The sequence below is a fragment of the Amphibalanus amphitrite genome, unplaced genomic scaffold (genome assembly GCF_019059575.1).
Source record: "Amphibalanus amphitrite isolate SeventyFive unplaced genomic scaffold, NRLGWU_Aamphi_draft 000344F_arrow, whole genome shotgun sequence".
NCBI classification, from domain to species: Eukaryota; Metazoa; Arthropoda; class Thecostraca; order Balanomorpha; family Balanidae; genus Amphibalanus; species Amphibalanus amphitrite.
This window is the reverse complement of record NW_024881839.1, coordinates 235,276-248,516: the sequence shown is the minus strand read 5'-3', so window position 1 is coordinate 248,516 and position 13,241 is coordinate 235,276. Positions and strand designations below refer to the sequence as shown.

The window sequence follows — 13,241 nt, the reverse complement described above, 5'->3', positions numbered from 1 at the left end:
GTTCTCGATCTATTCCTCAAATCCCTTTTCATATTTTGGAATGTTATTTCGTTCTGTGAGCGTATCTCTCTTCAGCTCTGTGGCTTCTTTCAGCTGCGGCACGTTTCCGTCTCTCTGCTCTCCTCCGTTCGCTGCCGGCGTCGGCCCATACCGCTCCTCTGTTCCGACAATAAACAAACGCTAGCCAGGTCGAGCTGCCAGCGTCCGTCCCCGTCCCCCTCCCCCCAGCACCTGGCCCCTCGTCTTTCGAGACCCGTGGACTCCTTCTGGATTCGGTGGCAGAGTTCCGATCAACCGAGTCATCGAGCCACGCCGCGTTTCACAAACAGATTATGACAAACCTGCCGTGAGCCGCGGCGGAATCCGTCTGTATTTATCGCGCAGCTCCGCCACCGAGGCTCGGATGGGCAGGCCGGTTTATTTCAGTTTCAGCCACCAAGTCTCCGAGGCCAGGCGCTAGGACGTGGGTGAAACAATGACATTCAGGTTATTTGACATTTGGTTCACTTCATGCCGCTCTTTCTAACACTTGTCATCAAGTCAAGTAAGATGACGTGCAAGCCCCTCCGAGCCTGCGAAAATAGTATAATGTCGTAATATATAAATAGTACAATGTGTACTTGTAATTTTGACAGCCTGCAAACGCCAATGAATATTTCTAAGAAATAGAAAACGCTGGACAAGTCCTTTCATTGCCCAGGTTTTGAACGGAAATTATGATTTATGATTAACTGATGCACAATGCAGATCTAAAAGCTGTTGTGATTACATACGTACATACCTAAGGTTCCATTTTCAAGATTGTCTTTCGATCTCTGCTTAGAAAATAAGCGAAAACCGACCCTGTATCGGTCTCTAAGTTTGCCAAATGGGGCCTGTCTTTCCGCTCAAAACACGAATTTTCTCGGTAAATCAAATCAAAACAAGGCTCCAAGTAGTACCAGCATCGTATTGAACGCGGCCGAACGATTCTGGGCGACACGACCGGCTCCATCAAGGATATGACAGGCACCCTGCTGAGTTCAGAATATTTGTGTTAATTTCATCAAGTTGTGATCCTATACCTATATCCAAACCCGAATATAAGTCATTCAAGCTAATTTCAGTTTCACTTTATGAAGCATAATTAAAAAATTGCACAGCGGTATGGCTCTAATTAACCCCTTCAAAAAAGTTGGATAAAATTTGTACTCGAATAGGCATTCGAAATCGAATGTCTTTACCCGAATTTGGTTTTGGTTTTGTATGTTTTGATCATCTAAGATGTGCTTGAATGAAACATTGCATTAAAACCGCCATTCAGTATGCCCTTGGAACCCCGTTATGGCCTTAACAACGACACACTGTTACCGATAAGTTTTTAAAAAGATATAACCAAATAATTTTGTTGTATCAACGTATAGCCTTGTGATAGCCCCGCCACCATATAACCGCTGATTCATTAGACCACCATAGTCGGTACACAGGTGCGGCGGAAGGCCCTCCGCTGACCCGGCCCGCTCGCCACGCCTCGGCAGAGTGCCCTGCCGCTATAGCGACCACATGATGACTGAGGTGTGTCAGGCCGCGGCGGCAGCGCTGTCGGCGTTATTACCTATCGGAGACGGTGTCGACAGTTAACCGATGGCCACTCCGCGCCACCGCCAACACCCCACTAATTCGGCCAACCTCGGGCACGAGATGGTGCCCGCAGTGACCAGCGCGATGCTCGGTTGGCTGTCACTGGTCACTGGACACAGCTCGGGTGACCAGAGTGGCCAGCCCGAGTGAATATCGGGGGTGGACAATGGCAGCCTGGAAATATCCTCGAATGTCACAAACATGGATGAGCCGAGAAAGCCGTTGCGATGGGATATGTTTGCACATGCACGACACGTGGCCGGATCTGGTGTCCGTGACAGTCTGTGTTGGTTTCGGGGAATAATGGCTGGGATGGTGTGCTGGGCTGGGCAACGGGCATGATACCTGAGGTCAGGCAGGGCTAAATTATGAGTCGGAGTTTACAAGTGGCATGAGCTTTCATGTGACAGGATGTGACATATTGCGCAGGGTCGAAGATTTAGGACAGGAGCCAACGGTTGGCCGTGGGATTGTCATTGTCTGGACACCGGATTTTATCCCGTCTGTCCCGTCCCTTCATCCTCTCTGGGCGCAGCAGTGGCGATGGGCTCGCTCCTCAGTTGGTACGTCGGTTGACCTGGTGTTTGGGGAGAGGCAACTCACCCACTGCGGTGGCTGGAGGGGTACAGCTCTCCCCCTCCCCCTCCGGGACGCTAAAAATAGTTCACTGTTGTGGCGGGAGCGAATTACGATATATCGGTGTGCCGTCGGCCGGTCCGAGTAATTCATGGCGCATCTTTCTGCGGCCGGCCGTGGGCGGATATTTCACGCCACTGCTTGTAGAAGATCGGCGGGGATGGAGTGTGGCTGCATCCAGAGCCGACCGTGAAAGCATCCACCCATAAATTCGCTGAAATAAGCGATAAATTCTGATGGAAAATAATCACCGACATCGGTAGAACATGGGTCAGAGAATCCGCCGCCCTCGGCGTCTTATGAGACAAGTGTGTCTACTTTCTGTCCAAACAAACAGGAATGCAGTGGAGACAAATAATCATGTGTCTTAGTTCATACATGCCGGATTGGAAAAGGTATGGTAGAAAAGGTATGAAAGGGATGAAAGGTTGGAAAAGGTATGCTATGATTCCTGCGTAGCACGTGCGCCCTGTTCCGTTGCTCTTGTTTTAAGAACTGTAAAGTTTTCGGTCAAGTTTAATGCCAATCTTCCAGCGAGTTACGTTTTTATACAAACTCATATTCCTACAAAGTTGTAACACTTTCGCCAGTGTTTTCTGTAGGAGCGCTATAATTGTATTCATCTGCCATATAGTGTTTGTTTAGCTGCTAAATTAGGGCCAGAAGTCAACATGGTATAATAGGCGTCATCCTTTGGGAGGGAAAGCGCGGGAAAGCGCTCGTTCTCAAATAATCTCGGACGAGTGCTGGTCAGGAATTAATCACCATGTTGGTAGAAATATGCATACAGGTGTCATATGAGTAGTGGCAACGACAGATTTGTATTCGGCTTCTTGTAGCATTTGTTATTCCTCAATAATATGAAAACTTCCGCTCCAGTCAAACCATTCTTCAAAAACTCGGAGCCCAATAGGTATAAGAAACGTGAGAAACACAAATATAATATTTCCTTACGAGAGCCGAGAATGGTTCAATGTTGTTGTTCGAGACTGCTCTCTGTAGCCATTAATTACTGATTAGGGATGGCAATTGGCTAGATTCAATTAACCTTCGCCCCAGTGGGGGGGGGGGGCATATGTTACCACCCTGTCGCGTTTTTTGCGTGTAAATAAAAAACCGCGGCGCGTAGCGCCGCGCCGCTTGGGGTAGCTTTTTGTACATCAATTTTGGACAATGTGTGAAATTTTTGACCCCAGGTCATGTCAGGTCAGGTCACCAGGTCAAGTTAACTGACCAAGCCTAAAAAAAAGTTTGCGATCATGTCCAGCCTGCAGTGTTTGTCAGAAAGGTTTCAAACTTGGTGGATTGCATGATGTTATAGACGCCTACAATTTGTTTATCTCGGATTTTTTTATATCTGTGACCTAAGGTCAGGTCAGTGTCGTGACCTTACCATTATAAGGCAATGGAGAAAAATGAAAATGTCTCTAGATCCGTGTGTACGCATAGGAACAGTCCAAATATTTCAGAATCACAATGATTTGGACCACCCGTGATGACCAAGGTGTCATTTTTGCTGATAGCCTCTAGAAAGGTCATCCGAGGTCATTTGAGGCTACAAACAGATTTTTGCCAATAACTCTCGATTGGAAAGAGATAGAACGCTGGGGATGGCTTCATTGTGTTTGTCTTGCCGAGACGCATCGAATGATATGCAACATGACCTTTTCCGGTCAGGTCATGACCTTGACCTGAGGTCAAATTTTCAAGTTGACCTTTGAAGGTCAAATTATAGTTCATTCGACGCGTCTCGGCGAGAGGAACACGATTCTGGCAATAGAAATGTCGTGGCTTTTTTAGTCGAAAGTTATTGTCGAAAAACACTTTTCGTAAAAACAGGTATTTTTGGAGTTTTTGCCCTCTGGAGGCTAAACCGTTGACCTGAGGTCAATTTTGGTGATGACCTTTTCATAAGAAGAGTTTAAAAGCTATCGATTGCTTTCCCATTCGTTTTTCTAGCTATTTTGATGATGACCTTTTCATAAGAAGAGTTTAAAAGCTATCGATTGCTTTCCCATTCGTTTTTTCTAGCTATCATAGTTCCTGAGATAAATGCATGTTTTCTGAGAAATATAATGACATTTGGCAAATTTTGACCTTTGATGACCTCCAGTGACCCCAATATTGTTCTAAGATGAAAATGACCTGAGTACTTTCAAACGTACGCATTGAGAGCTATCGACTGCTTTTTACCGCGTCTTCCTAGCCCTCTTAGTTTTTGAGTTAAGAGGTGGGTGGTAACATATGCCCCCCCCCCCTCCCACTAGGGCGAAGTTGGCTGAGACCGCCACTGGGGCGCGGGTTAAACGCAGAAGTGTGGGGAAAAGATTAGAATACTGGCTACAAGTGATCATTGCTTTATGCTTTGTTCCTCCGAGCACGTAAATTGCTTCCGTTATTTTGAATTCGATTATGTAACATGTTATTGTTTCTGGTTAAAACTGGCTTAAATCACTCAACTTAGGTTCAGGATAACCAAAATATAACACACATACTGGCATGTTAAATGTTAATATTCTGTTAAGCTGACGTAGCAATAAAACTTGTGCGAACACAGAAGTTCCCCATTGCAGCAGCACGCAGAGCACCGTTCCCCAACGTCAGGAAGAGATGAGAGCCGGCTCGCATCTCTGGGGTCTGTCTGGTGCGGTGTGGTGGGCGAGTATTTCCCCGGAGTCCCCTCCCCTCCCTCCTTCAGGAGACGCAGCCGACTGTGGCCTCCCCGACAGACCTAACGTGATACAATCAGCCGTGGCACGAATAGGGCGCCGGGTATAAATAGCCCCAACTGATGCCGCGACCGGACCTATTTCTGGAATTCATAAATGGCTCAATGCGTTTGATTTGATGAAGACAAAATCTTTAAAGGGGAAGAAGTAGATGAGATCAGAAGAAACGGGTGAGTAAGGAGAAACACTGTAGGAGAGAAGACAACTGGTTTCTGATACTTCGCGTGATTTCTTTATCGCCGTCTAGCATCAACTTTGAAGCGTTCTTGTCTTCAAGCACTATGTTCATGACATTTTCCCTGCGTAGAGATCTGGTTTTGTACATAAATAACAGTGTTATAAATTATTCTGTATTTTTCGCAACTCACAAATATAAAAATATGTTTCGGCTTGCGTCGTCGGCAGAATGTAGGCCAAGATTATAGTTCGTTTTTTCTAAGTTCGACCCTCACTGTAAACATCTCTTTGAACACAGCACGAGAATTGGCAGCCGAATTACTGAGAAAACTCGTTGGCGCACAATGATTTCGCAGACGATCAATTGTATCAAAATTATTTCTACCTGGCTTCTTTTCCCAGACTCGCAGCTCGGTATTTGCAGCCCCACAAGGATCGAGGACTTGTCAGGAAGTATAAGTAAACTAATTAATAAATCGCACGGCGTTAAACGTAACAGTATATCGTCGGTGTTAGAAATTTATTTTGAAAATATTAATTCATATCTCCAATACAAAGTGCGCTAACCAGTTTTCTCAGTAATTCAGCTAGCAATTCTCGTGCTGTTTCCAAAAAGATGTTTACAGTGAGGGTCGAACTTAGAAAAAAACTTGGAAAAAAAACGAACTATAGTGATAAGTAATAGCATGCCTAAGTTCCAACATTTTCTAAAGCTACATTTTCTGTATTTACAAGCTACGACACTACTGAACGCCAGATAGCAACAATATTCGAAAAAGAAAATGAAAAAAACGAATAAAAAAGGAAAAGGGAAGAAAAAGTAGCAAAAAAAAACATGTATGTTTGTCTCGGTATATAAGATAGCCTATTGACGAGCATAATTGTGGTAGATGTTTTGAGCTGCAGGTATATGCGTAAAATAAATCTAATAACTGGGTTACTCACCCGAATGTAAAAATAAAGCAAAACATGATTCTACATACCGGAATCAACTAAAGTACACTGTAAACCAAATCTACAAGTTGGCTCCTTGTTACAAGTTTGGTTCCAATTCGCATAGGCGTCACCTTGTCGATACCTTGTCGATTCACCAACCACAGGCTTGTTTGCCAACAAACTAACGGTTTGTCTACAAGTTTGGTTCCAATTCGCATAGGCGTCACCTTGTCGATACCTTGTCGATTCACCAACCCCAGGCTTGTTGGCCAACAAACTAACAGTTTGTCTACAAGTTTGGTTCCAATTCGCATAGGCGTCACCTTGTTGAGTACTAGTTTGGGCCTTGTGGACCTACCAACTTCTGGATAGGCATAGTCGTTTCCTTGTCGGTTCACCAACCCCTGGTTTGTTGATGAACTAGCCTTTGACTGGGCATTGCTAGCTTACGAATTGTCAACAAGTAAGTGTACTAACGCTCTGTTCGAACTTGTTCTTCCTTACAATCGCTTTGTTTGCGTTGATAACCTTAAGAACTTACGATTCGCGTTCGTTTTCAATTGCCACGATACTGATTCAGGAAATATTTTCGATACGGACAGGTTATTTTTTGGCTGCCAGTGGTGCACAAAACCATGACTGGCATCAGTTATTGCTCAAAGGCTTGCGCTGACAAGAAACGAAAAACTGATGGGTTATATAATCAATGAATGCATACACCACATCCATTCGGAAGTTTCTGGAATCATTAGTATTTATTACGGTCACGTAATTAATACTATTGACTGGAGACAATTCCGAGGACCAGCATACACATGGTCAGCTGCGCCTATGACGTCAGACTTGGCGGACCAATCAGCGGTCGCCGCCCGCCGTTAGCGGGCCCCGGCGCGGCGGTTTCAAACCAGCAGTTGTCGCGCGGCCGCCGTGCAGCCTGGAGCAGCGACGAGGGCTGTTCCAGCATTTGTGCAGTAAAAAGTGAAATATGTGAACTGTGGTGTTCGTGCTGTGAGTGAGGCCCCCTCTGGCCTGCGGGACGCACTAATCGTGCCTATACCCGCGGTCGAGACGCCTCCATTCCCCTGCGTGCGCAATGTAAGATGGACCAGACCTGTGCATGCACATGTGAGCAGATGTTTTGCGGTCGGTGTTTTTTTATATATAAATACATTTATTTGCCTTTCATTCAACTCTTTGTATTTTTAACTTAACTGATGGACATATATGGGCTGTAAAAGCTAATCTGGTTGGCGATCATGATTTATTCGAATTATCTGCGTGATCGTGCACGGTGCAACTGCCATGATTGCTATGCTTAATGTTCAGGAAATATTCGTCATACGGGCATGTTATACTTCTGGCTTGATGCGGTGCACAAAACCATGTTCTTCCACATACGCAGCAGTTCTTGCTTCAAAGATTTATATGCTGACGGTGCACGATAGGTATACCTACTGGGTATACCTACCTCACGCATTTACCACATCCATTCGGAAATATGCACTCGGAATTGTCTCCAGTCAATAGTACCTATTAATTACGTGACCGTAATAAATACTAATGATTCCAGAAACTTCCGAATGGAATGGTGTATGCATTCATTGATTAGGTATATAACCCATCAGTATTTCGTTTATTGTCAGCGCAAGCCTTTGAGCATGAGCAATAACTGATGCCAGTCATGGTTTTGTGCACCACTTCCAGCCAAAAAATAACCTGTCCGTATAGAAAATATTTCCTGAATCAGTATCGTGGCAATTGAAAACGAACGCGAATCGTAAGTTCTTAAGGTTATCAAGTATCAACGCAAACAAAGCGATTGTAAGGAAGAGCAAGTTCGAACAGAGTGTTAGTACACTTACTTGTTGACAATTTGTAAGCTAGCAATGCCCAGTCAAAGGCTAGGCTAGTTCATCAACAAACCAGGGATTGATGAACCGACAAGGAAACGACTATGCCTATAATCCAGAAGTTGGTAGGTCCACAAGGCCCAGACTAGTACTCAACAAGGTGACGCCTATGCGAATTGGAACCAAACTTGTAGACAAATTGTTAGTTTGTTGGCCAACAAGCCTGGGGTTGGTGAATCGACAAGGTATCGACAAGGTAACGCCTATGCGAATTGGAACCAAACTTGTAGACAAACTGTTAGTTTGTTGGCCAACAAGCCTGGGGTTGGTGAATCGACAAGGTATCGACAAGGTGACGCCTATGCGAATTGGAACCAAACTTGTAACAAGGAGCCAACTTGTAGATTTGGTTTACAGTGTATCGTGCACCGTCAGCATATAAGTCTTTGAAGCAAGAACTGCTGCGTATGTGGAAGAACATGGTTTTGTGCACCGCATCAAGCCAGAAGTATAACATGCCCGTATGACGAATATTTCCTGAACATTAAGCATAACAATCATGCAGTTGCACGATCACGCATATAATTCGAATAAATCATGATCGCCAACCAGATTAGCTTTTACAGCCCATATATGTCCATCAGGTTAAAAATATAAAGAGTTGAATTAAAGGCAAATAAATGTATTTATATATAAAAAAACACCGACCGCAAAACATCTGCTCACATGTGCATGCACACTGCACAGGTCTGGCCCACTTACATTGCGCGCGCAGGGGAAGGGAGGCGTCTCGACCGCGGGTATAGGCACGATTAGTGCGTCCCGCAGGCCAGAGGGAGCCTCACTCACAGCACGAACACCACAGTTCACAGATTTCACTTTTTACTGCACAAATGCTGGAACAGCCCTCGTCGCTGCTCCAGGCTGCACGGCGGCCGCGCGACAACTGCTGGTTTGAAACCGCCGCGCCGGGGCCCGCTAACGGCGGGCGGCGACCGCTGATTGGTCCGCCAAGTCTGACGTCAGGCGCAGCTGACCATGTGTATGCTGACCAGCTGACCAGTACAAGTTAGGCGCCGGTTAAATAACCATGCGGCAACAGGTTTCCAAAACTGGTTAAGAAACAAACGTTGAAACAAATGTAGAGTTGGTCTGGATGCTGAGAAGTTGGTGTGCATAGTAACTATTGACTCGTAGTTGTCACCTGACAAGCAATGCACCAGACAACGGCTTGTTTAAAAAGTATCAGTTGGTAAACATACCAAGAGATGATTGGTTATATTACACAAGACTTGTCAATTTGGTTTACAGTGTAACTGCACTTTTAAAAGAAGCAGTCACGACTAACGATTAGGTTCAATTCAATTAACCGAAGGTTTGTTGTCAATAGTTAAAACACTATTCTTTAGAATTGTGTTTTTCTATTGAAAAGCAAATCTGAGTTCCCTGACGCAATTTGGCAAAAGCTGCCTGAGATATGCTTGGTCTCTTAGAATATGGGAACTTCGTGTTATAAACTGAATAATGAGTAAATTTCTTTTTATCGTAAAATTGTTCATGCCTGGTCAATGTCATGCCGTTGAAAGCGTAATTAAGGTGCGTGTGTGTGCATATGTCTGTCTGTGCTTTTGTCAATAATGTCGTAAACGTTATGACACTGATCGGCCAGCGATAAGCACATCAGGTCCGGTGGTCAGGGGTGCTGGTCGGGACCAGGATTGTCAGTCCTGTCTGCCAGTCATGGTCCGTCAGTCGGTGCTAAAACTGCAGTGCCCCATGTGTGACTTGGTGATTATTTTGTGTCTTGATAGTGACACCAGTGATTAAATTCGTATCAGAGTTCTGTCGACGTGGTGAATGAAGACAGTGACTGGTGAATGGAGAAAGCGTGAGGATAAAAGATATAATCATGAGTGGTTTTAGCCATGTGGAACTAGCTATGCATCATAAAGGAAGTGGAAGCTGTTGAACTTTGATCAGTTAACGTACTAGCGAAATTGGCCAACGACTACTGATATGGGGAAAGGCACTCAGAGAAATATATTGATCGTCAATCAAGGCAAGTTCACTTTGTTGGAGTCTACCAGTTTTCAATACAAACTGACTAGTTGGACTCGAACTATTTATTGTCTATCCATGTTTAGTTGGCGAATAATCATCCCTGAAGATATCATTTGTTCGCAAAATGTTCATCTAGCTGAGTTACCAGTGTTTGGTGGCTGGAAGGACTCTCACCTTCTTGTTTGTGTTTGGTGAGAGGACTCGAGATTCTGAAAGTGTCCGATTATAAAGGCTCTGGGGGCTCGCTCTCATCTTTGTCTGTGATCGTATGGCTCGCCTTTTTGTAGTGTTGAGCTCCGGAACTCGCCGGCCAATTTGTTTGGAAATATAATTATCAAATACGCTGTCACATCGTCTCAAAATCAGCAGCACGCTTAGATTTTGTTGAAGTTGATTCTTGCACTCAAACTAATTAAAACTTTATGCCCTATTATGCGGCTGACAAAGTTCTTCTTAAGCCCTTATAGAACAACGATTACGTACAAAGTTAGTAATGCTTTGTGCGGCCTTCACTTTAGGCTTGCGAGGACAATTAGTTCCGCGAAGAGGCAAATTTCATTGTAAACTGGTCCGCACAACAATCAACTTGTTGATAGTCTTCAGATGGAAAAGTGGTGGACAAACTTAACTCTTAAGCATGTTGACCATTACCAAGGTGGGCTGGCTCAGATTATGTAGGTATTGACATTGGACAAGCATCATTTATCACTGCTACAACGACCAATTGGGTTGAGATGGACACATTTTATCCCGCGATATCGATACGCTGACGCGTTCAGTGATATCACAACTGGCAGACGAACCTGTTTTCTCTGTTATGTTTGTTAGTTGCGGTGTGTTTGTTAGTTGCGGTGTGCAACTCCGAAATTGTTACCGAATTGCTTAAAACTTCACCATATTCTCGAATTCTAGTGAGAGCCCTTGTTCTTACGAATAACACAAAATGATTGGTTACGTATTCTCTTATTGTACACTTACAGTTATTAACTATCATTGAAATGCAAATTTTTAGGTAGTTGTTTTCCATCTCCTCATCTCCTATTTGAACTAAACTACGATCACAGTGCAATGTCTGCGTTTGTTTCAGGCAGTGGGCGGCCCGGCGGGCCCGGCGGGTCGGCAGCCATGGGTCAGAGTCCGGCCAAAGCGACGCCGGCTCCGGCGGCCAGTATGAACGCCACCCTGCGGCAGCACATGACACTGCTGGAGCAGCAGCGACTCTGCCTGCAGGCCAACCTGACGGAGCCGCAACCCGGTGAGTGCAGGCGGCGCGGCGCGGCGTCTGTCCTTCAGTCACAGGGCCAGGGCCGGCATCGAACCGCAGACTGAGAAACAGGCCGCAGGCGCAGAGCCGCAATGAAAATGATATATCAATGCCATTAGCCTGAGGTCAGTTTCAGGTGAGGACCTAGGAATGGTAAACCTATGAAAAACATCGTCAATTAGATCTGGTTCCAAAAACATTTAGTCAGCTAGACACGAGTTTGATTTAGCGATGAGGTCCGTTCACATTATAGCACCCATAATGAGGGGGAGAATAGCAAAAATCCCAGTCATTTATTCTCTTCCATAAGGGTAATGAAAAGTCACGATATTTTTCAGTGTCCTGAACAAAACTGTTCTCATATTTTTGATGGGAATCATAATAATAACGAAATGAAGCAAAATCAACGTCACCTAATTGTAAAATAGTGACAAAGTGCTTGCGCTGCGCTGGTGCATTCCAATATCTTTTGCATCGATTGTGTGGTTGATGGCATACCAAGCACAAAAGCACAACATCCAATAATAGCACTGATGGACATTCCACTATGGATGTAATGCATAATTTGTTTCAATAAAATCATGCAGGGTTCTTAAAATGGCGCGCACTTGATCACTTACTGCCTCTCGAAATAGTTCGCGTGACAAATGCATGACAAATGATGCTCAGTGGACCTCAGGACATATTATTGCCCGTCATATCATTGCATTTGCAATATGTGTTGTGGATTATTTTGCAGCGATTTGTGACGTAGGAAGCATACACTGGCTACAAATTGTGGCTGATATTGATCTCGCTTTTGGGTTTTCAACACTGCGTTCGTGCCCCCGCTACCAGATCGTGGTGAAAGCGTTTCTTTGTGAGCCTTTTTATAGTTCGGCTTATGAGCATTGAACATGACAGCAGGACAGAATTGGCCAGACCATTATTAGATATCGCGCTGCATGTCTATCGCACGGAACAAAGATAAGAGTTATTATGCTGGTTTATACCGACCTGTATGTATACCTACTGTATGGGATATTTAATCTAGCATGATTCCTTGCTGAACTATACATGACAAAATCAGAACTTCCGAAAACGACCGATAACATCCGTTTAAAACAACACACTGAAGAAGTTCGTTCATTCGTTTTAAGCTGATACTTTAGGCAGGCGCCACTGACTGAGGGGAGCAGGCTGCAGAGTGCAGATTATCTCCGAATTGTAGCATCATTGCGAGAAGCGCAAAGCGGTTTTAGGAAATGCTCATCGAGAGGCATCTGAAGCTTATATGTAGTTTGATTTTTGGGGGCACGTTACCCTTCAAGGGAAGAACATTTTTATGTTAAGTTCTAGTAGACGCCATGTTGTCTGTTGATTACACCAATATCATTTTCGGACCCAATACTGACTAAATTGGTGTAGATATACGTACGGTCAAAGTCAGGACCCAGGTTCAAAAGGTAACTGATTTCTATAAAATTATGTAAATTGTAAATGCCATGTCACCGACTTATCCGTGCCGGCTTTGATCGTGGAACTCGATGGAAGTGTCGTCTGTTTCCTTTGAGGCTAATTTCATCAGGTGACTGACATTGAACTCAGTTCCAGGAAAGGTGACAAAAGCTCAATTTTTGACGTTGAAAAATTTAAACAATACAGGTCAACCGTATGAACCGATGTTATCATTTTTATTTTACGTTATCGACGCCTGGCCGCGCCTCCGAGCGTCCCGTACTCTTCTGACAGTCCTGACCGGCGCCCCCACCCACAGAGGGTCTGCACTGCCCGCGGGTGTTTGACGGCATCTCGTGCTGGGATCCGGCGCCGGCGGGCACAACGGTCACCCGGCCCTGTCCCGCCTACTTCCAGGGCTTCTACGAACATGTGAGTTATCCAATAAGAATAAGCGGGCTTACGTGGGCCTGTGGACTTACTGGCAACGTAAAGCAATGAGGTATATTATTGTGAAAACTATCCTGCAAG

The 13,241-nt window shown here is 44.8% G+C and overlaps 1 protein-coding gene across 11 annotated transcripts in view; it reads left to right on the top strand.

Moving 5' to 3' along the window:
• The window catches only part of LOC122389122 (vasoactive intestinal polypeptide receptor 2-like), a 79,770-nt gene that overhangs the window by 20,703 nt on the left and 45,826 nt on the right, over positions 1–13,241 (top strand). For all 11 annotated transcript variants that reach the window (XM_043380823.1, XM_043380827.1, XM_043380834.1 and 8 more), the window contains exons 2-3: positions 11,097–11,264; positions 13,030–13,142. In XM_043380823.1, coding sequence (XP_043236758.1) covers positions 11,135–11,264; positions 13,030–13,142 — 243 coding nt within the window. In that variant the 5' untranslated portion in view covers positions 11,097–11,134. The remainder of the gene's footprint in view (positions 1–11,096; positions 11,265–13,029; positions 13,143–13,241) is intronic.